This window comes from Coturnix japonica, chromosome 1 (assembly GCF_001577835.2).
Source record: "Coturnix japonica isolate 7356 chromosome 1, Coturnix japonica 2.1, whole genome shotgun sequence".
Lineage (NCBI taxonomy): Eukaryota > Metazoa > Chordata > Aves > Galliformes > Phasianidae > Coturnix > Coturnix japonica.
In genome coordinates, this window is record NC_029516.1 from 104,011,600 (window position 1) to 104,033,276 (window position 21,677).

Sequence of the window (21,677 nt, forward strand, 5' to 3'; positions counted from 1 at the left end):
AGTAAAATTGCTGCAATTTGGGAATTTTTTGTTTCTTTTCCAGAATGCAAGTGTAGCCTTACAACAAGAGTACAAAATGTAACTGAAGGCACAGTGTGTTTGCAAGGGACTGCTTTATTAATTTCCCTTAAAGACAAATTAAGTTGCTTTATTTAAATTGCACACTTTATTCCACACATTAAGGCTTCTGGACCTGTCAGGGTAATTGTGAGAGAGTGAGCTGGCAGGAACAGTGCCCAAGAGAACTACCCATTAAAAAGGTGTATGGAACTGTGCAAAGAAAAAGAAATGCTACACAAAGCTGAAAGTTCCCCTTCCACTGCAAGATGTGTTTTAGAAGCACTTCCCAGCCTTTATTAAGGTATTAAAAATTACTGAATTATCAGACCTCAAATTACTCATTTGGAATAGCTTAATTAAAATTTGTGTAATTGAGACTATATTCCCTCTGCTGCCTATACCTGCACAGCATTGTAAATGATGCTGGGATAGTTATACCCAAACTACCCGATTGCAAACACCTTTACAGCACCTCAGTGCCGTTCTTGTAATTGCCCTGCTTTTTGTGATATTCTCTCTCAATGAGTTTGCAAGGCTTGGGGGTATCTTAGTGATTAAGCCAAAAGGACCTCTGTTCTGAGCCAATGACACTGCTTTTCACGTTCTTTTTGCATTTATAGAGGAGTTTACATTTTCAAAATGCTTCCTTATCATTAACTCCGTAGGCCCAGGGGTTTCGTCAGCAATTATAAATTAAACCCACTCAGCAGCATGGCAGGGTGCTGAAACATGTCAGCACACAGGGCCCGTGATGATGTGCGTAGGCCGTTAGGTGTCATGATGGTGCACTGGGAGCGGCCTGGAGTGCTGACAGGCTGGGTGGCTGTGCCCAGGGGGCATCTAGGGCTGGGGGTGTTCTTGGCTGCCTTAGGTGAAGTTACCAGCTTGCAGCTGTATTTGGTTTAAGTATCTGTTGATCTGCTCACCTGAACAAAAGCACTTTGCTGGAGTGGGGCACTTGCTTCCACACCTTGGTTTTGCTCCTGAATTGTGCAAGCAGTGGCCTACCTGTAGCAAGGTGCTGGTGTGCCAGGCCTACTTGAAACTGAGCTGGCTGAGGCACCGGTAGGAATGCAGCTGTGCTAGCTCTGACCTCACTCTTAGTAAATTTATCTTCTGTCTTGTTATAAATGGGTTTACCCAAAGCTGCTTTCAGCAGTAGCCAGGGACCAGATCAGAGAACACGCATCATCCTCAGTCTGGTTCCACAGGCAGATGGAAGAGAAAGATGCAAATCCAGTTTCCTGGTCGGATTAGGTCCAAGATACATTTTCTTTGAAATCCCTCCTTTCTTTTCAGTCTTGTCTAGCATTTACTTCTTAAAGTGCTGAGCAGTTGCTGTATCTTGCTGGGAGCAAGTATTGAGCAATGTTCACGTAGCCTTGACCAAGCCTCCCCTGTGCCAGGAGATTTATCAGCTCAGCATACTTCTGGTTGTGTATGTGACCACCTTCTCTCTACAGTGTCCTGAAAACCCTTGGGCAAAAAGCTTCTTCTGAAACAAGGGCTCTTGCTGATGATCTGATTCTGTGAGCCGCATGAAGGGGTTGCAGTAAAACTGGACTCACTGGGCTGTCACTCACGTTCTTCAACCTGCTCTCTGCAGTTTCCGAGCGGGTCACAGAAGTTCACCTTGCTGGCTCCCTGACAGGAGCAGTGTTCCTCTCAGGGCATGCTGTTGTCTGTTTAGGTTGGGAAGCACAAATGTTGCATTGTTTTTTAGAGTCTCAGCCATAGCTGAGAGCTGCCTGCATTTTCCTATGCAGGGCTCTTTGCTTCTCCCTGCCTTCAAACAATCTGGCCACGTGCCTCAGACAGGGAAGGAGGCAGGAGATCTGGAGCCTTATCTCTTAAAGGCTGCGGTGTTTTCAGACAACCCTGCTGCAGTTGCTGGTGCTGTCCTTTCAAGTACTCTTTAAGTTCAGCACCTTTGAAAGAACAGAAGTAAGCCTCTAGGACTTGCTGATTTTCTTTTGAGAGATTGATTGCCGAGGTGTGAGTGCGTTTGCTCAGTGAAATATGGTTTCTAACATACCATTTTTTGCCTTGTTCTTTGAACCACAGATTGTAATGTTTGAGTTCAGGTGAACAACAACAGTATTAGTCTGGTTATTTCTAAGATACAAAGCTAATCTCTTTTTCTGATATTCTTCCTCAACAGCGGACCTGAACAATGTCAGGTTCTCAGCCTATAGAACTGCCATGAAGCTCCGCAGGCTGCAGAAAGCTCTGTGCTGTAAGTACCTGTCTGTGTGGCACCAGCTGCCAGAAAGACTTCAATACCAAGCCATGAATTTATTCGCAGCTCCCAGGAGTAGAAAAACACTCTCTCCACTCTCCCTGGGCACTCCCCAGTATATGGAAACTTCTCACCTAAGGCATCTCCTGCTGCCATTACTTTGCATCTTCCTAGCAAGCCAAAAGTGCAAGACACTTATGAGACAAAACAGTGGATCAGGAACAAAATAAACATTCCCTACATCCTTCACATCTTTTCACTTTAAAGCCTGTTATTTTCTCTTTGCTCATTACTAAAGGCACATCCCATGTCAGCCACATGCAGCTCAACATACAAGCAGGATTGTTCTGTAGTAAGAACGATGAGTGCCCAGAGGAAAAACTGTGCCAGAGCTGGAGTTGTTTAATAGTTTGTTAGTTTGAATTCTGAACCCTGGGGGGTTGCTGCCTTTCAATGAGATCATCACAATAAGCATTTAGCTTCATTTTGTCCCAGCATTTGGCTGGGTTCAGAAGTCTCTAGTCCTGCCATAATGACGTGCATGTATGGTCTGATACTGTAGTTCTTGCAACTGGTATATCATTTACTGCCTGTCACTTCAGTTACATTTCTTCTTCAGCTTCTTCTAATCCAATGGCTAAATAATTTGCTCATAGTTTTCTTAATAGACCAGTCAGTTACAAAAGCAAAGAGTTTGCTATGGAATACAGTTTAGAGGGTTATTAAAATATTTTAACATTGACTACATTTGGTATTTAATTACAGGGTTAAATTTCTGACACAGTTGCAAATGTCTCAACTGCTGATTTATCTCAAGTTTGGATTTGTGCTCACATGCTTTCTGGAACCGAGTCAAACCTCGAGGTTTTTGAGCATGTTTACTTTTAGACTTTTAAGGATGGGTGAATTCCACTAGTGAACAATCTCTAGATTTATTTAAATAAGTAAATTAAAAAACAAACAAACAAACAAAAGACACGACACAAAATTAAGCAGTGAAAATTCTTGTAATTAAAGATTTCAGCATGGATACTGTGACAAAGATTGAATTTTGATAGCTGACAATCAGAATTCCAAACATATATTCAGGACAATTGTGAAGATCTGGCATAAAGAAACTAGAATGATATGCAGTGAAAAGTATTCATAATGAGCGTGGTTCTGAAGTAATGAAGAAAATTCTTGAATTATGGGTTTCTCTAGCTGGCAGTGCACAAGTGTAGCAGGCAGGCTGAACGTGCAAAACTTTTGCATCCTGTTTTATCTGTAATTAGCTTTATTCTACCACTGAACAGTTCTCCACTTATCTTGTGCTTTACAGTGGGGAACTGTGATTACGCACTGAAATCAGTCTGTCTTTCCTGGTTACACTTAGGTAGGTTTTCTGAGAGTGGATGTTAGATCAGAAACATGCAGCGGCGCTTACACTGAATACTTTAGCACATTCTTCACTCTTGTAACTAAGGAGAAGTATTTAAGGAATTTGGTTAACAGTCTTTGTTCTTGCAAATATTCTTGCTTGGAGACACTGTTCTTGTGTTTGTGTATTCAGTGCTTGCAGTGTCACTCGTGAACTCATTTTAATTAGATTTTTAAGAAGCTAATTACAAAATTCTTTTTCTGCAATTTGGCACCAGAAGAAATAGAGCACAGTGTTGGGTTTGGGGACTCCTACACGTAGCCCCAAATCCCTGAATTATTCCTGCAGTAGGTGCTACTCTGATCTCCCACTTTTTATTTCAGCTTTAAAATTGCAGGAGTTTGAAAACTAGCTACGTACATGCATTCTTTTCTGCAAACTGTGTAAAAAGGAAAACAATGTTACCTTCTGAAGAGTGTTTTCAAACTTTGGAGTTGTGAGTACAGGAAAAATTCCTAGAAGTGAAAATGCAGCCCATATTTCTCAGAGTACAAACACTTTGAATCATGAACTGTGTTTAGATTTGTGTTCAAAAATAACTTCAGTTTGCAAATCGACCCTGTGAACTTTAAGACACTAGGATGTTAAGGATAATAATAGGAAATAGTAATCCTTAACAAATAGATGCTTGTGTTCAGTGTTACTTTAGGAGAATGTAACTTCAGGAGAGATTCTATCATTCCAGCCTTCAAAGTTATTGTGGGCATGCCAATTTAACTATTGCACTGTTTGTTGGTGGGGTTTTTTTAATGTACGGTTTCCTTTGATAATCACATCAAAGCTCATTGACTTTCTTGCTTTGCTACTTTTAAAGATCTGATCTTGAAGTGCAAACCACATCTGAACATTGCGACATCAATAAAATGTGATGTGTCCGCAAAAGTTTCTTGGAGATGGAAAAAGTACTCAAGATCTTCTGTTAGGTTTTTTTTTTGTTTTTTTTTTTCCCTTGTAATTTTATGCAGGCTACATTAAAGATATATTTTTAATGTATCAGCCAGCAGCGTTAGGTTACAGAGGAGATGATACTGAATTCTAAGAGCATTATTAATGCTTTTTTATCACCAACCATATGTTGAGTTTTGCCAAAGTTCAGTATGTGGTCTCCATAGCACACCTTGTCCTGCCTGTTAAATTGTCTCTTCTGGCCTTCAGCTGTTTGGTCATTTGAGGTCATATTTCATCCTTTTTCTGTATTCTAGCCACGAGCTGGCCTAGCTGTAGACATTCTTACTCTTGCCTTTAAGGCCAAAGAAATATTTATATACATTACTTGGAATTCAAAATAAGCTTGAAGGTACAGTTCATTCAAATTTTGGAGTCAGATTCAGAATTTTAAATAGAAGAGTGACAACCCATTAAATTTACAAAACATGAAGCGTTGTGGTTTATTGTAATTAAAGATCTGTAAATCACTGGCTGTCCATGAATATGCAACTGTCAGGATGTGTTCGGACTAGCCCCCGTTCACAGTGTTTATTTGGTGCTTGCTCCCAGGAAAGAAATACACCAATTACTGATTCTGCAGGGGCCTCTAACACGTTCCTTTAAACGTGGTGAGAAAGAGACAGGAGGAATTTATCTTGGTGAAAGCCAGAACCACTCTCCCTCGAAAAAGAAGTCCCCAAAATCAAAGCTTGGTAGCAAACATTTCTTGCTTATGTTAAGATGGACATGCATTATTAAATTCATGATAGGATAGGCGGCTGAGGAAGAGGCAGGGCAAAGGGCTTTTCAGAAGTTTCTGCTTATTAGCGGGAAAAGCTTTCGCGAAATGGAATGACCCATGTTTAGCAGTAGCTGATGTATAATTAAGCTGCCATCCAGATGCCCGAGGGGTTCATTTAATTACCATTGATTCACAGTCTCAAAGGAACTGAGAGTTCAGCCTAAAGCTCTGCATTATAGGTATTGTGAAAGCATTGCTATGTTTTCAGTTTAGCTAATAAATTGCTAGAGGAAGGGTGTCTTGCTATGACTCTTTACAATGGATCTGATAAATATGCTTTTGCAGGGTATAACACTGACCTTAGAATAGCTATATTTTATATGCTAGTAGGTTAAACATAATATTCCAAATATATTTTTTTTAGTAACTATCCATATGCTAATATGAAAAACCAAAAAATGCAATAATACCCATGTAAATCAACATATTCTCAGTTAAATCTCTTGGCATAGTCCTAGGGGTAGCACTATAGGCTTTCCATATTCGCTCTAGCACTGAGTATCTCAGGCTCCAGGATGAAATTTTCTGAAGTGCCTGTAGGATTTAGCAGTAGATGTTCCTATTGATTTGCACTGAAATTTCTGCTCCCAGAATTCTTTCATCAGTTCCAGAATCACAGCATACTATCAATGCAGCATTACCAAGCATCCCTGCATGCAGCTGAGGTATTTTTCAAGGGGGCAGTTTAATCTTTGATATTGTTCTAGTATTCTCAAGTGTGAATTTGGCGTGTATGCCCTTAAGCTGCATGAAGTTCTAAAAAAGAAGTCCTGTATGAGGTTCTGCTCTTTGCCTACCCGGATTCAATAAAACACCGTTTTATTGCAGTGAGAGGAAAACGGGTCTTGCAGTTGGGTCAGTTTATTTTCCAATTCTGTAACAAATTTTCAGGATGCTTTTCCTGAGGTGCACTGAATTGTGTTGCACTTTGTGACTGCTCGTATTATGGGTAGGGCTAACAGTATCTGGACTTTCATCTCTTTGCTCAGCCTCTAGAAGTTCTATGCAGGGATTTACAGAGGGTTTTTGTATTGCATCAGGAAGAGCTACTGCCCCAGATGATCTTATTTTTCTGATTACTTTTGTTTTCAGTATCTCATAACACTCAGATTTGGTATCCTCCAAAGTATCAAATTGTTGTTGATGTTATTATTCAGAAATGAAGAGTATTTTTAAGAGCTGATGTTCAGTTTTGCTGTGGACATTCAAATTTCAATATACAGTTGACTTAAATTGGAATGGAAGTCAAGATTTTAAACATCAGTACCAGAAAAACTGCTTTGCATTGACTGATAGGTATTAAATTTGACTTAGTCCATTATGTCACAAAGGTATTTACAAATTTGAACACTCATCAGGATTAAAGATTTATAAATTCTATTAATAAATTTTGGAACAGGTGTGGAATCTTTTTTCCCATGTTCTTGCCAGAGAAAAAGCAGCAGAGAAGTTGACCCCTTTGTGATTTATGTGCAAGTTCCTGGTGGAATTTGGTTCTTTGAAGATTTCTTGACTTCCGTGGTATATCTCATGAAAGATGTGGAGGAATACTGTGTATAGAGCACATCCAGTGGACATAGTTGTCAAATAGTATCCTATCTGTAGGAATATAAAGCATGAAACATGGAATTTTTACTTACACAGTAGTTTTTGTAACATTTCCATGCAATCTAATAGTGTGAGTACTTTATGGCTGAAAAGAAAACAAACATTTTATAAACACTGCTGTCTAAGACCACAGCTGAATAAACAGTGCTCCTGTAAAAGTCTTGGAACCAGTCTTGCACCTGGCTTCTACAGAGCATAAAATGTCCTCTGACCAGACATGTAAACCAAGCAAACTGCTATACCTATACCTTTTGGATACTGGTAGTATAAGCACTGTCTCTCTGCAGTCATTATTGTATTTCTTTATTTTAACAGTGGATCTCCTGAATCTGTCTGCTGCGTGCGATGCCTTGGACCAGCACAACCTCAAGCAGAATGACCAGCCGATGGATATTCTGCAGATCATTAACTGCTTGACCACTATTTATGATCGACTGGAACAGGAGCACAATAATCTGGTCAATGTTCCTCTCTGCGTGGACATGTGCCTCAACTGGCTGCTGAATGTCTATGACACGTATGTATGGGTGCTGTAAACACAGTGCTCTGAAAAGCTTTCACAGCACCACAAGGGGAAAGGGGGAAGGGGAAAGGGCAGTGAGCTGGTTGCCACATTATAAAATATGAATGGCTCAAAGCTAAAGAAATAGCAGTTGAAGTGAAAGTTTAGGAAGCATGATCGCTTAATGGTTGCATTTAACTCAATCAATACAGCCCTTGATTAGGCCTGCAATGCTAGATTTATTCATCTAAGCAATAAGAGCTGGAAAACAGAACAGACTGCAATGTTCAGAGCAATTCTAGGACTGTATCTCCCCTGTTGATCATAGCTTTGCATGGCTTTTTAAAATTTCTTTATCTAAAGTAATTCAAGAGGAATATCAAGAAGCAACAATATGAACAACATACAACAACTCTTGCATGTGTGTGTACTTCTGGATGCTAAACATTTTCAGAGCTGTCAGTTTTTTATAGCTTTCAATCCATAATCCTCGCTCAAAGCTTGAAGAGCTTCATCTGTAATGTTATGCATTTGCAACCCTTAGCAGTCAGGGGGTATGAAAAATGCTTCATGTAAAATTTAATTTTAAAAAGTACCTTTAAGTGTAAGTAGAACAGAGTAAATTTTAAAACAGAGTAGAACACAGTAAATTTACCTTAATCAAATTAAAGACGTTCTATTCAGTGGGCTAGTGATGTTGTTCAGAATGCACAGATAAATACCAACACACATTCTGCAGGCTAATTTTCGAATAAGCCATTCTTTTCATACTTAGTGAATTTAGCAAAACAAGATGTTAGTGGAAGTCTTTATTTGTGTTTGTTTTTTAAAGGTTCTTCTCAGCTGCCTTCAGCCAGACCTGCCCGTTACGATGGCAGAATAAAATTCATGTGTAGAAATGGAAGGATGTGAAACAATTGCTGTATTCCATTGCCATTTTGAACTGTAGTGAAGTTCCATAACATCATTCTTCCATCCATCCTTTATCACAGCCCTGAAACTCCAGTGATCACCTGCACACAAAAGAAGTATACAGTCTCTTCCTTCAGAATCTTCTCTGATAAGGCAGTTGCTTATATCATCATCTGCAGCAACTGCAGAACCCTGTGGATTACACAGATTACATTGCATTTGTGTGCAGTGTACCAGTGGTAGGGAGCAAGGCTATGCTCATTTAACTGCTAAGCTTTATTTCTTTCATCTGCTTTGGGTTTCACTGAACTCCAGTTCAGTTTTGAGTTATCATCTCACAGCAATCACCTACATATAAAGATATCCGACTGGTGAAAAACAAAAAAGACACACTAGGGATGTTAATCCAGATCAGCCACACTGGTGGCAGAGAGTGAAATGAAAGTCATTTCCCAGGCTGCTCCTAAGCTGGACCATCCAGTTTAGATTTGCTGTGTCCAGTCTAGCTTTCGTTGTGTAGCACTCTGTTGAAAGTACAGCATTAGAAATTATAATTGGCTGCCTCCAGGCAATTCCCTAGGTATGCAAGGGCATTGTATATTGCAGGACTCGATGAAACACAGTTGTTTTATGAGTGAGGAAAGCTCCTAGCTGTTTTGCTGAAATTCAGGTTTGAATTATGCTGGTAGAGAGATGACCTTGGGGTTACTTGTGTTTAGCTTTCATTGTAAACTTAATAGGAAGAGATCAACTGAAGTGCGTAGTAGCGCTGGAGACATTTAATTCGATATACTGAATTTTTACTCTTCTTATAATTGAAAACTGTCATTTGTAAAGATACTAATCAAATTCAGTGCCAATGACTGATCTAATTATGGACACAGCTCTGCAAATCCAGCACGTATTCAGATTTGTTTTAATTGATCAGTCACTCATGCTCATTTGCAGTAGCATGCTAAATTACTGGTTTGACTTGGGAGGGGAGTAGAGTGAACTGAACAACTCACGGTTCGTGCAGGTTCCAATTTAATATGCCTTGCAGGGAAATAATCATTCTACATTCTTCTCCTATATAATTTGCATGAGCCTGGTGTTCATCAGCGAGAATTTCTCAGGGCACAGACGATAATTAATTTGGAAAAGCTTTGAAGGAGGGGAGTAAAAGGAGCAGAGTGGGGAAAGCATAGGTAAGCAGCAAATGCTTATTCATGGTGAAAAGCACAAGATACTTAAAAAAAGGCTGCACATTCTTGCACATTCTGAATTCTGCTTTGTTCACCATTTTCTGACTGAACCTTTTATAGGTGTTGCAGGGAGCAAGCATAGACAAATGAGCACTGTTGACTATTGCAGTTCATTAGTAGAGTTATAAAGAAGGCATGCATCCTGGCTAAGTAGTACGGCCTAGTGCGTGGGTATGGCACACCTGTACATGACTTAATGTGTTTTTAGTGGTGTTCTTATTGGTAGCACTTCAAAATTGTTGACGAATCTGTGTTTCCAGAAGTCAAGTCTAGGTGTTAGCTTATTGTGTTGTGTATGTCTCTTTCACAATAGGCGTTACGTATTTGTACTGCTAGGTGAGATAAGTCTTAGGTGAAGTCAGCAGTGGGAAGTAAATTGAGCTGAATTGGATCTCTGAGAAAACAGCTGAAGATTTGTCGCATTGCTTGCAGCATAGAGGGTGGTGTTCTTATCACATTCCCATCAGAAAGCAAAAGCAGTAGCACAGGCACATCACAAACTGGTGTGAAGGTGATTGTGAGGGAAGGCCAAGTCCAGACACTGCAAGAACTGAGGTGGAACAGGGCCTCTAGCCTGCTAAGGTTTAGGTGACAGGAGAAAGACCTCAGAAACCACCATTACTTTATTGACTCAAGTGTACAACCTTCCTCCATTCTCGTTTTTAGGCAAGCTTTGCCAGCCACCTGAACGTCTTACTTACTTAGTGCCTCTGTCAATATCTGTCATTATTTCTGCATGAGACTGTTTATGCTTGAACTGATAGAAGTGCACAGTTTGGTTTAGCTTTGCCCATGGAACTGGACCTCTGTATTTTACATTCAGTTTCCAGTGTATGTGCTAACAGACCAGTGTATGCTGTGCAAAATGGTACTTTTGTGACTTTACTTAATGAGACTGCAGAGCTCTGTTAAACTTTGTAATAGCCAACAAGTTGTTACATGAACGGATTATGTAATCAGCCAATATTTCTTTTCTTTCAGGGGTCGAACAGGAAGGATTCGTGTCTTATCTTTCAAAACTGGTGTTGTTTCCCTTTGTAAAGCACACCTGGAAGATAAGTATAGATGTAAGTCAATATAATTCTTTTTATTTTTAGTTGATGTTCATTTTTTCATTTGTCCTAATTGTTCACTGTAGTTTTAGGTAGCTCAGCACCGTGGTCTCCAAACTTTCTTGATCACTGAGCATGCACTGAGCATATTCATTTATAAATTGTATGTACAAGTGTACTACTATATTATGTGCATTACAAAGCACAAAAACAGAAATTAAAAAAAAAAAGATGAGATAACGATGAAATGACTACAGATTATATTTAATTTATTAACAGTACACCGATTTTTTTCTCACTGTACCTGAAAGGATTTGCACACCCACTGAAGTGCATACATTTCCCTTTGGAGACCACTGGTTTAGTACACCTTCAGACACAGAAATGCACATCCACACTCTTGGTTGGAAAAATGCAAACATTGAAATTTAATGCTTTTGCATAAAAGGGTGCTAGAATGCTTTTGACATACCACAGCAGAGAGAAAAAATGTGTAAACAGTGAGATGAAGAAGGCAGTAGAAAAGCAGTATTGACCCACAGGACAGTTTGCATTACAGCCTTTTGAAACATGTTATCTTTTAAAAATATTTTCCACAGTCTAATCAGAGTCTTACTACATATCTTACGCTTAAACATAGTTGTTACTTTTAAATAAATATTAAAGGCATGCTGGAATTCTGCATATTTTAATGGGTCAAATCTTATAATTCTTGAAAAAGTTCCATGTGACGTTTTAGGTTCAACTAATGAATCAGTTTATTAGTGAGGCAGGGATCCAGAAAAGATCTACTGATAAGGGTATTTCTCAAGAGTTACTTACTGGTTAAATTATATAACACTCATACAAGCTTTGATAAAGCCTTCTCCTTCAGATTTTGTTCCAGTGCCACAGCAGTTCTTCTGGTTATTATTTTATTATTCTACTAATCAAGACTGAAGAAAGATGAAGTAAAAATAAAGAGTACTAAAACAGTCTGTTGTAGAAATTGTATATGTGTATGTGTAATTAGATCGGATTATAGGGCAATCACTGTGACTGTCACAGATTAGATCTTTAGATGTTTTGTGGAGGTTTTGTGTTCAAAACAGAAGTGTTCAGAGGATCTTTAAAGAAAAATAAGACGGATATTTTTAAAAATGATGCTCCGTTGAGAATTATCAGTTATAAAGATAAACTTTTATTCATGTATTATAGTCTCCTGTAGTGTGTAGGCATGGTAATGCATAACCCCCTTTTGATGTTGAAGAACACAGTGCTTTATTGATGGGGGAAATTCAAAGCCGAATAGTTTGTAGGAGAGGAAGGAATCATCTCTGCCAGGTTGTGGTCTGGCTTCGCCATCCATGCCGAAATCATAGCCTAGTTGCTGTTAGCACTGCTGCATTTACATGATGAGTTGCACCTCTTACAGATCTTCCAGGAAAGATTTTTTAAAGATTTTTTTTAAAGATTTGGCCAAGGAGGTTGTGGAGGCATTCAAGGCCAGGCTGGATGTGGATCTGGGCAGCTTGGTCTGGTGGTTGGTGACCCTGCACACAGCAGGGGGTTGAAACTAGATAAGCATTGTGGTCCTTTTCAACCCAGGCCATTCTGCTGTTCTATGATTCGAACATTTGTGTAGCAGAGCAGTGTTGGTTCTCAAAGAGGAGAATTCTTTAGACTTGCAGAGGTTATAAGGAAAAATTTTTCCCCAAATTATGTGTCATAGAACTAGTCTTGGCAAAAGTGAAATGTGTAATTAAAAAGTAATGCTTTCTCTATCCGTTCCTTTATTCTTTTGGAAGAAAATGGTTGTCATTGCTACTCTGGGAAAGTTATCTTGAACAGTGCTGAATCACCTTTGTGATTGTATCTGTCGCTCCTGTCAGGTGATATATTAAGGTTACAAAAAAAGGATTTCTTTTTTTCTAATGATTCCTTCCTTCCTTCCTCACTCTTTTTTTCTTTTTTTTTTTTTTTTTCTTTCTTTCTTGAAAAATAAGCAGAACTTATTCAGGTCACGTATTATCATCTGAGATAGGACCAAATAAATATTTCAGCTAATGCTAACCTGATTTTTCTTATTACAAACTCCAAAACATCCTCATAATATACATAGTATACCTAATTCCCACTAAATTAAATTTGGCTTATGAAAGGATAATTCTGTCTTGTAAAGATCATTTTCTAGCATGATGCAGTAATAGCACATGACTTGAAGTGACATTTCACTTCAAAAATGAAAACTCAATATGATACTAATGTTCCCAGTGCATGCCAGGTTCTGTCATACTGTGATGTTTTTCTTTCGTTTTAGAAATATACCTGCATTAAAAGATTATGTTATACTAAAGTTACGAGTTCTTGTATTTCAGAGCAACTCATCTGAAAGATAATTGGATTCTGAGTTGTACGTTTATTACTAAGAGCTGATTATTTCTATAACTTTAATATTATTCTGAATCAAAGATTTTGATGTTTAGTTGATTCTATTATAGAATAACAGCTGCTGTTGCCACTAATGACACAGGCACTGAGATAGAATGGCCTTTTCTCACTGGTACAAGCGAATATTGCTACTAAAAATCAACACTTATTTTACAGAAACGGTATCTGTGAAAAACAAAGTAGCTAAACTATGGATACATTCATGTTTGTGTCTATCAAGGCCATTTATTCATTTTGAATGCTGAACATTTCATCCCTATCTTATGTGTCCCCATTGTGGTGTTTCAGCCTTGGTGTCCTTTCTGTTTCTTCAGATCTGTTCAAGCAGGTGGCGAGCTCCACTGGCTTCTGTGATCAGCGCCGGCTGGGACTGCTGCTGCATGACTCCATCCAGATCCCACGGCAGCTGGGGGAGGTCGCTTCATTTGGAGGCAGCAACATCGAGCCAAGTGTCAGAAGCTGCTTCCAGTTTGTAAGTTCATCTTTGATCTCCATTAATGTTCTGTCAGATGTCTCATTTCCAGCTAGCTTTCCCATATTGAAGAGGACTGATACTGAGCATTTGCTTAATGGAATTCACTGGTTTATTTATTTGACAAGTTGTCTATGAATTACATTGCTTCTTTGTAGGCACTGTCTTCACTAGAAATGCAGTGGTGATGGAAGAAGACTGAGCACAGGAACATAGATCGGTTTGGGTTGGAACAGACATTAACAGTCATCCACTGCCATCCCCTGTGTGATGACAGGGACACCTCCCACTAGAGCAGGTTGCTCAAAACCCCATCTTGTCTGGTTCTTAAAGCTTATGTTGTCATCTGAAGACCAAGTAATTGTCATCAGGGCCTGTATCGTAACTGAATCCTGCAGGCAGTGGAAATGTTTGTTGTGGCAGTGCCTGCCTTTATAATTTTCTTCTGACAGCAGTAGATCACCATTTGTTTCACCATATAGATGAACAGCATTGGTTAAACTAATTTTTGTGCGTATGCATGCCAGTGGCAGCTGTGTGCTCAGCAGAGGGATGTGAAAACATGACTGACTGAAGCGCTTTCTAGGGCTGAGGAGCGCTTGATGAGCTTTTTTCATTGTTTGAATGGGTAATGCAGTTTTTCGTACTAACAGAATTCTGAAAGAATTTCTGCCTTATCCATTGAGGAGTACATAGCCAACTCCAGGCTCTTTTTCACACTTGTGAATTATTTAATCTGAGGAGAGACTGAGTTAAGAGAATTATTCATCTTTTTGCTAACTGTCAGGAAAATGCAAAAAAGTAAGACAGCTACTTAATGAAAAGGTAGAAGATGAGAGGTAGTGTTTGGTCTTTGATAACTCAAAGTGCATCTTCTGCATCACAGTAGAGGAAACGCCTTTGTTCAATCCTGTAACCATCCCTTGGGGATTTTCTTCAGTTGAATGGGGCAGGGGATATTTTTTGCTTGTCGCTTTGCCTAATGCTCAAATTTCATTAGGTAGTAGTTCTGCTGTCTAACAAACAACAATCAGCTTTCTTTTTTCAGTGAATATTAATAGCTGATACTAATCTTCATACACAGAGTGACTACAGATACAATCTAATTCTAAAATGGACAGGAATTTCAAGTTGTGATGGGATATTCACTTTTATTTTTTTTCCAAACTTCCTTTTCTAGGATTCATTTTTTTTTTCATTTCCATCCTTTATGTCTTGACCTTAAATTATACTAGTCCATACTTGATTTAATTTCCAAATTATTATATTTTAGGGCTGTATTCCAGGTGAATAACGCAAACTGATAGACTATACATAGTAACTTTGACAGGTAGGGTAAGCCCTATTATGGCTTTCAAGGCTTCTGAAAATAGTTCTTCATGAGACTTTTGGATGAGACCATTGTAGAATGGTGCTGCAGCAAATTCACAGTGAGAGTCTGTATTTAAAAGCTGCTTTGAGCAAGTGACCTTCCTAGCAAATTAGGAATTGCCACATCCTATTGTTTTCCCAAGAGAATAGCAAACACACTTAAGAAATGGCATTGAAAAACTGATGAAGAATGTGACCTCGGAATCTAACCAAAAACCAATGTTTTTCTGTAAAAGAGTTGACAATCCATGTGTTTATATTTGGAAGAAAACAATAAAATTTATATTGGTGAGACACACATGAACAATTATTTATAAAACAGGAGGAAGTCTTGGATTAAATGATTATTTGAATAAAATGGGATGGCAAAATTGTCTTGTAACAACTGAAGAAAAGCCAACTGGATAAATGCAGCATGGCATCTGGTTGCCAACATTTCTAGAAGTATGGATGGACTTCCACACGGTCATAAATCAGAATGCTGGAAAACCTGAGACTTTCTCCTCTTACCTCCACTAAAAACAAGTGTGTTTTTTTTCTTATCTGCATTAAAAGGAGTTGTCTCCTCTCTTCCTCCTGCAGATGAAACCTGGGTTTTAACTTGCAGACTGGGAGGGTGATTTCTGACCTGGTTTGCAGCAGCAGAGGCAGTCTTCTAAGAAGGCTTGAGAGGGAAAAGGAGGGAAAACAGGGGGACAGGTAGAATCTGAAGGAGAGGAGCAAAGGGAGGGAGAAGGAACCAGAGAATGGAAAAGTAAGTGCCAAGTTGAAGAGCCATCTGATGGAAGTGACAGTAAGAATGACAGCACCGAATAATAGTAACGAAGGAGACTGAAAGGCAGGTTGAGACATAAAAAAATGAAAAAAGCCAGGAGAAGAAATGGGGAGAGGTAAGACATTTCCAGGAGGAGAGGAAAGGACTGCAGAGAAATGCTTTCTGTGTAGGAGGTGCTGTGAGGCATTTGTGCCTTGGGTATGGAGATCCTGATAGAAAACAGTGCGGGGGTTGAGTGGCTGAGAAGAGCTGTACAGGGCTGCCTGTGGGACGGCCATCTCAGCCCACAGGGACATGGCCTGCCACCTCTCCTGACTGCTCCCTCTTTTTGTCTTCTGATATACACTCAGCTTCCTGTGCTGGGAGGGAAAATGTACACAAAGAAGGTGCAGGCGTAGCTTTTTAGGGCTTTCTCCTTCTGGATTTTCTGATCCTGGGCTGGTTTCAGCTGTGCTTCCCTGTGGTGCTTTTGGCACTTCTTATGTGACCCTATAGCCCTTCTCACACAGCTATCTTCTGCCCCTTTCCATCTTCACTGGAGTGAGATAACTCAGGTTTTAAAAATAGGTTCACATTACTGTATCTGAACTCATTTAAATTTTTCTCTGCTCATCCACAGTGATGAGTGTCTTAGATTTTTACTCTCATTTTGTTGTTCCGGTGTCGATAAGCTGGCAATAAATCACAGTCGCGTCAGAGTCTGTGGCAGAAGTGCACTTCAGAATTCCCTCTGCCATGACCATTGGGTTGAGTGCCCTGACAACAGCTTCTTCTGGCATAGACAGCAGCAAAGGAGAAGGGCATGTCAGAGTAAAAGGGGATGTTTTCTATACAACTATAGCCGAGGAGATCTTCCTAGGTCAGGATCAGAAGTGTGAGTGCTTGGGAGCACGTGGGGAGGGCAGGGCAGGGCAGTTATCATGCTTCAGAGATGGGGTGCAACATATGTCGTGATTTTGAAGAAAGTGTTTTTGGTGAGAGTGTGGGTTTAGTGTATGGACCATTTCAGGAGTATGTGCTTCTACCTGGGCTCAAACTATGTGCAAGACATAGACCCAAGATGAAATTGAGGGAGTGCAGTATTACCTTGGGGTGAAAGCACTTGACTCCCAAATTAGTGATGGCTATGTTTTTTAAGTAAGTGGGATAGTGAATTCTTATTGATTAAGGGACAAAAGCATTGTGTTTTAATCACAGTGCAGAACTATTAAATGATTTCTTGTATAGCAGAGAGAGGACCTAGGTATTCACATCACCACCTTGTGTGCTTTATTGAGACACTGGGAGACAGAAGAAATGTGAGATGGAAACAGATGCTGATGAAAGTGTCTCTTGCTTGCTATTTGGTTCTTATTTTTTTCCAAGGGTGTACTCAATATGGAGTGCTTTATATAAGAAACTGGTAGAGATGATGCTAAGGAACAGTTAATATCTGTATTTCAGACCTTGTTTCTTTTCATTTTGACATATTAAAGTATTTTAATACTCTGTTGTGTGGTCTTAATTTCTAGGTTTGCTTTCAATCAGTGATGATCAGCAGTAGACAGCAGGGCTTTTACAACTGCTTAACTGGATATCTGAATGCATAGTATTTACTCAGTCATATAAATGTCATAGTAGGGGCCTGTTACCTCTTTTAGAAGGAGTTTGGGGAGTCTAAACCCTCACCAGGAGACTGCCAATGGGTTTAGCAGTATGTGCACTGATTTGAATTGGTTGGACAGTTTTTTTATGAGAGCGGGTTTTTTTTAATTGTTCTTCTTTTCATTTATTTATTTTTTAAAATATCTAGGAAATATCAGTAATGTGTGCAAACAACTTCGTGTAGTTGTGTGGAGATCTGTATGAAAATAATGGACAGATACAGTGTTGCTGTTGAGAATTTGAATCTCTTGAGATTCAGACAGCCCTAGTTTCTATTTCTAGGATTTTTCTTCTGCTTTTGGCTCTGACACAGGAGAACTGGCCTACAGGGAACTAGCAAATTTCCTTCCTCAAGCTGCTACACTGTAAGTGTCAGAGAACAGCAGTTCTGGTTTTATTTCAGTAGGATTTTATGAAACTGTGCTTGACTTTGGGAGGCACACTTGAAGAGTCCTATAAGAGAACTGGTTCAAAGAGCTATTTTAAAGAGATTTAGTTTGAGAGGCTAGGAGTAAGAAGATGATGGTTTTTAGGTGTGTGTGATACAAAGCTGTAAACTAGGGCACTTCTGCATTCTTGGGGTTTTTTTGCTTTTTTTTGGGTTTTTTTTGGGTTTTTTTTTTTATTAGTCTTAACCACAACACTAAAAACACTGAGTAGAGTAAGTGTAATGTAAGGGATGAAATAAGTGATCTTAAGCATTTGCTCCAAGAGTTGGGCAGATATAAGCATTTTGCATCACTCCATGTTACCTTTGTAATAATCTTCCCTTTGTTGCCTATGAACCAGCGCTAGTCTCAGAAACTACGAGCTCTTGACTTGTGTTTTCTTGCCAGCAGGCAGTGGAGAAAACACAGACATTTTGGTGAAGCTGTTCAAGAGTGGAAGATGAGGTTCAACAGGGTTTGATCTAACTCTGAATCCTGGGAGATAGCTTCTGTTCATGGCTTGCTCTGCATTTTTTAGCTTTAACAAGTCACAGGAATCCCATTCCTCAGTTTGAGTTTGTCCAAAGTAGTACTCACATTAATGTAAAGCTTTCCATCCTATATGGAAAACACTATTAAATTAATAACATTAAATTATTTCCAGTTAATTCCTTGCCCTGCAGCTATGCAGAAGATAATTCCTCAGAAATGTGACCAGAAATTGATGTTATGTTGTGTGACTGTCTGAAAAGATACTGCATTTTTCATGTAACATCATGACTGTATTATGGAGCATATTTCACATTGTGAGTAGATGAAGTTCATACATTGTGGAGTAATTTGAAAAGTACTAGTTGGAATATGAGAAGGAAATAAAAAAAACCTAGAAGCATCTGACTCCTGAGCATTACATAAAGATGCCAACACCATGCAACCTCCCATTCCCCTTTGTTTCTGCAGAATGAATACTGAAAAACAGATGTGTAGAATATGATGAATTTGAACGTACCCTGTAACAAATTGTTACTTGTAAGCTGGAAAGGGCTTTATGAATTTTACTTTATGATTCACTCTGTTATTACCATAAAAATTGGGAATTCCACAGAAATGTGTTCGAGAGAAGAACCATTAATATTCTTTACAGCTCACTCTTGTTGGTTCAGATGCAGTACTGCATGAATTCAGACTTTCCCTTATGTAAAATCGTCAGCTGCCGCCTTTACTGGATTTAGAGATTATTAAAAAATTGTAATAGCAGCTCAGGGAACAGTTGGGAACTGCCTGTCCTCTACCATCTGACCCTGACCAGCTTTTCTCCACGTGTCTTTAAATCTTCATGTAGTATAATTCGGAACCAGTTCTGATACATTTTAATGCTTCTAATCTCTCTGAGCACAAGTTTTGTACAGCCGGGGTGCGGAGCCCTGGGTAGGCAACCATAGGGACTGCTGGCATTCGACAGTGACTGCAAAATTAAAAGAGATCTTTGAAAGTTACAGGAAGTCTATCATCACTGCAGCATTTTTCCTGCAAATCTGAGGCAACTACAACTGTAAAGTAGTGCACTGAGCTGCTCATTTTTATTCTGTCTGCAGCTTGCACTGCAGCATTTCAATACACTTCACGTTTTCCTATTAGAAATGGAATATTAAAGAGATACTCGTAAAATATTAGAGATCTTGGGGACCTTTGCATTTTAAGTGTAGCTTACCAGGCAGAGGAAAGGTTTGCCAGTGTAGTTCTGGTGGATGCTGGCTTGCTAAATGAACTGCAGAAAATCAATCCCCAGCCCCTTTGTTTCCATAGCTGCCGACTGGAAATAGGTATATATATTATTATGTTTCATAAATACCCCTTACTCTTAAGAGACATCTAGAACTAATTTTATTTTCTTGAATTCATTGATGTCCTTCAGTGGAAGGTGGTATTCAGTCCTCTGAACAGATCTTGTGGCCAGCATTACCTGGATTTCACTGTACTGTTTTGCTTTTCTCTCTGTTTTTGATGCTGGGGTTTTTGAGGGGAAAACATTGAGAGACTTCATCTGAATAAGTGTAGATACGTTGGCACGCCAGTAAGAAAACCCTGACAATATATATGTATATATTTCTAATGAAAATACTGCAGCAGCATCTTAAGTCAATATTAGTGCAGTTCGTTATTCAGGAGACATTTTATGGTTTCTTTCTTTCTGTCTTCTGGTTGGGAGTTTAGTCCTGGTGACTTTGCATTTTTCGCATGATGGAAGTACTGATCAGTTAATTTATTTGTAAAGATTATAAACAGTATTAAATAATAATAATAAAACAAACAAACAAAAAACCTTATTTGATTGTCCTCATAGCTCTATTCTGTTCAGGTCTGCAGTGTAAAATTTTCCCAAACTTTGTTGTTAGCATTGGTTTTCATTTGAATAAAACCTGAAGGTTTCAGCTACATCGTACTAAGCTCATATTTCATGAGAATTTGTAAAAGTAACAGAGCAAGCATGAAGAAGAATGCAGCACTCAGTCCCCTATTCATTGTGGTCCATGTACATGATACGTGAATGCTTACTAAAGTGCTTCAAATAGATCTGAAACCACAAATTAAGTCTTTGCTTTGTAAAACTTAAAATCTAAAGGACTGGGTCACAGAGGACTGTGTTGAAATGCCCAGAGGTAAAAAAAATAAAATAAAATAAAATAAAAGGAAACCGGAGGATTAAAACATATGTAGTTTATAAATACACAGAAGGATAGAAGGACATGCGTTGGGGAATTTGAGATAACACATTAAAGTGGTTTGCAGAAATGCAGGATGGTGTCCTACTTCATCATGGTTGCTGGTTCGCTGTGTAGGCTCCTTGTCCTCCCTCGTGTCTTCCTTTCAGAGGGAGCCTTTTGCTATGTCCACCTCATCCATCATCTCTTTCAGGGCTGAAACCAGGCTTCGGGTTCTCAGATAACAAGCTCTGTATTTGTTCTGTTCAGTCCTACACAGTGGTGTGAATTTTACCACAGAAATTCACACTTATTTCACTGTTTTCTTTTAAATCCCTTCTGAAGCAGTTTGTCTTTGTTCCTCAGCACTATCTGCAGAGGTGTGACCTCTGCCTGTGCTGATCTCTGTTGTCCCATTGCTTTGTGTTTCTTGTCTGTTTACTATTCCTTGTTCCATGCTCTGCATGCCGAGAAGCAGGGACTGTGTGTGGTTTTGGTGTTTACATAGTGCCAGGTGTGCTGGAAATCTGGTTTGCTCATCGGAGTTACTGTTCAACAGATACATAAAGTAATTGCCCTACTTAGGATATGGTGGGAAGAAAACAGAGAAATAGGACTGCCACAAGGTTTGAATGCATTGTTTTTCTCTTGGCGAAGAGACAAAAACAGGAGGTATTGGAATACAAGTCTGAAAGCATCATGTTCTGTAGGACAAAGCTCCATTGTGTTTTCAGGCAGTGGCAAGGAACTTCATGTCGATTTGCTGGGAAGAGGGAATGTGAAATCTTTAAGGAGGCAGAGTTCGTATGTTCAACAGCAGGCTTGAGAAGAACTTTAAATGATTTCCTTATATATGCATTTTGAAGAAGAATCAATGTGACAGTGAAGAATGTTAAAGCAATTTTGATAGAAAGACGTGCAATTTTTAGGGTTTGGGTAACACAGTGTTTGTTAAAATAAGGAGTGCTATGCAAGTGCAGATAAGAGATACAGGAGGCACAAGATTATATTTAATGCCAGGTGTTGTAAGTGGATGATTTTTGTTATGACAGAGTACATAGTAGCACTGTCTATTGTAAGAGAGAACAA

The 21,677-nt window shown here is 39.1% G+C and overlaps 1 protein-coding gene across 25 annotated transcripts in view; it reads left to right on the forward strand.

Moving 5' to 3' along the window:
• DMD (dystrophin) overlaps positions 1–21,677 on the forward strand; it is a 1,014,969-nt gene that overhangs the window by 948,081 nt on the left and 45,211 nt on the right. For all 25 annotated transcript variants that reach the window (XM_015884249.2, XM_015884262.2, XM_032449414.1 and 22 more), the window contains 4 exons: positions 2,222–2,296; positions 7,372–7,573; positions 10,696–10,781; positions 13,511–13,668. In XM_015884249.2, the coding sequence (XP_015739735.2) occupies positions 2,222–2,296; positions 7,372–7,573; positions 10,696–10,781; positions 13,511–13,668 (521 nt within the window). The remainder of the gene's footprint in view (positions 1–2,221; positions 2,297–7,371; positions 7,574–10,695; positions 10,782–13,510; positions 13,669–21,677) is intronic.